Source organism: Micropterus dolomieu, linkage group LG09 (assembly GCF_021292245.1).
Source record: "Micropterus dolomieu isolate WLL.071019.BEF.003 ecotype Adirondacks linkage group LG09, ASM2129224v1, whole genome shotgun sequence".
In the NCBI taxonomy this organism is placed as follows: Eukaryota; Metazoa; Chordata; class Actinopteri; order Centrarchiformes; family Centrarchidae; genus Micropterus; species Micropterus dolomieu.
Window position 1 is genome coordinate 4045199 of NC_060158.1, and position 1820 is coordinate 4047018.

The following is a 1820-nucleotide window of genomic DNA, read 5'->3' on the forward strand; positions in this document are numbered from 1 at the left end:
CCCCCCCCCCCCCCCCCCCCCCCCCCCCCGTGTCACTGCACACACACACCCACACACACTCTGAGACTGTTACCTGAGGCGAGCCACTGTCCTGATGGAGACACACTGATGGACCGAACCAGACCGCTGTGACCCCGATACACCTGAACACACAGATAGATGATGTCAGTGAGGCCTCACCTGTCTGCTGGGCCTGCGTGCGTGTGTGCGTGCGTGCGTGCGTACCAGAGACTGTGTGGTGGGAAACGGCTGCAGGTCTTTGGGTTTGGGGAGTTTTGGAATCAGGTCCTCTGGGTTGACATTGACCTGCAGACAGACAGGTACAGAAACGTCATTGATCACACACAGACAGGCCTGTGTCCTGATTGGCTGGAGCTGCAGGTGTGTTCGTTACCCTCATCTTCCTCTGTCGGGGACACAGATAGAGGTCGAGGCAGCGCTCGAACCTCTCGTGGATGAAGCGAGGGAACGCAGGAACCTGGCGGAGGCTGGAGAACGCCCTGGGAACAAATGGGAACTTCCTGTCTGACGGATCCTGCTGCTCCCACAGAGCTCGCTGCAGAGAGACAGACAGGTGAGCAAGCAGGCAGGTAGAGTGACAGACAGGCAGGTGCAGGTCTGTAACCAGGTCTAACAGGTGACTCTTCAGAGGGACGTACCTCCTCGTCGGTGAACAGGTACTCAGGTGGGGGGTTGTAGGACTCGTGGTGACCAGGTAGAGGGGTCTTGGGGGCCGGCAGGTGCATCCTGTGTCTGGCCAGGATAGAGGAGTCCTCGCTGGCCCACAGGTCGTAGTAGCGCCCCCTGCTGTCGTCCTCCTGCCGCCGAGGCTTGATCCAGCCCATCTTTATGGCGTGAACCAGTTTGGACACCTTCTCCTTCTCCACCAGAGACGGGATGAAGCTGCGCTTATCAGCCGGCCGGTTAGTGACCGGGTGGAGCATCAGGTCGGAACTGAAGAACTCCACCTGAGGCTGGGGGAGACAAGATATCACACAGTCCACATCAGAGCACACCTGCACAAGTCTCTGAAACATCAGTTAGATAAACAGGATCTATAAAGTGTATGAAGCTGAAACTGATCAGGAATCAATCATCCGTCATGCTGTGATCGGTCACACTGATGGAGCTGTGGGGTCTGTGGTGTCTGGAGCTGTGGGGTCTTTAGGGTCTGGAGCTGTGGGGTCTGCAGCTGTGGGGTCTACAGGATCTGGAGCTGGGGAGTCTGGAGCTGGGAAGTCTGGAGCTGGGGAGTCTGGAGCTGGGGAGTCTGGAGCTGGGGAGTCTGGATCGATGGGGGGTCTGGAGCTGTGGGGTCTATAGGATCTGCAGCTGTGGGGTCTGGAGCTGTGGGGTCTGTAGGGTCTGGAGCTGTGGGGTCTGTAGGGTCTGGAGCTGGGGAGTCTGGAGCTGTGGGGTCTGTAGGGTCTGGAGCTGTGGGGTCTGTAGGGTCTGGAGCTGTGGGGTCTGTGGGGTCTGCAGCTGTGGGGTCTATAGGGTCTGGAGCTGTGGGGTCTGGAGCTGTGGGGTCTATAGGATCTGGAGCTGGGGAGTCTGGAGCTGGGGAGTCTGGAGCTGGGGAGTCTGGAGCTGGGGAGTCTGGAGCTGGGGAGTCTGGAGCTGGGGAGTCTGGATCGATGGGGAGTCTGGATCGATGGGGGGTCTGGATCGATGGGGGGTCTGGATCGATGGGGGGTCTGGATCGATGGGGGGTCTGGATCGATGGGGGGTCTGGAGCTGGGGAGTCTGTGGGGTCTGGAGCTGTGGGGTCTGTAGGGTCTGGAGCTGTGGGGTCTATAGGGTCTGGAGCTGGGGGGTCT

The 1820-nt window shown here is 59.7% G+C and overlaps 1 protein-coding gene across 2 annotated transcripts in view; it reads right to left on the bottom strand.

Moving 5' to 3' along the window:
- The window catches only part of bop1 (BOP1 ribosomal biogenesis factor), an 8162-nt gene that overhangs the window by 1822 nt on the left and 4520 nt on the right, over positions 1-1820 (bottom strand). For both annotated transcript variants that reach the window (XM_046059232.1, XM_046059231.1), the window contains exons 6-9: positions 660-974; positions 395-556; positions 226-306; positions 74-143 (exon numbers count right to left, since the gene is read on the bottom strand). In XM_046059232.1, the coding sequence (XP_045915188.1) occupies positions 74-143; positions 226-306; positions 395-556; positions 660-974 (628 nt within the window). The remainder of the gene's footprint in view (positions 1-73; positions 144-225; positions 307-394; positions 557-659; positions 975-1820) is intronic.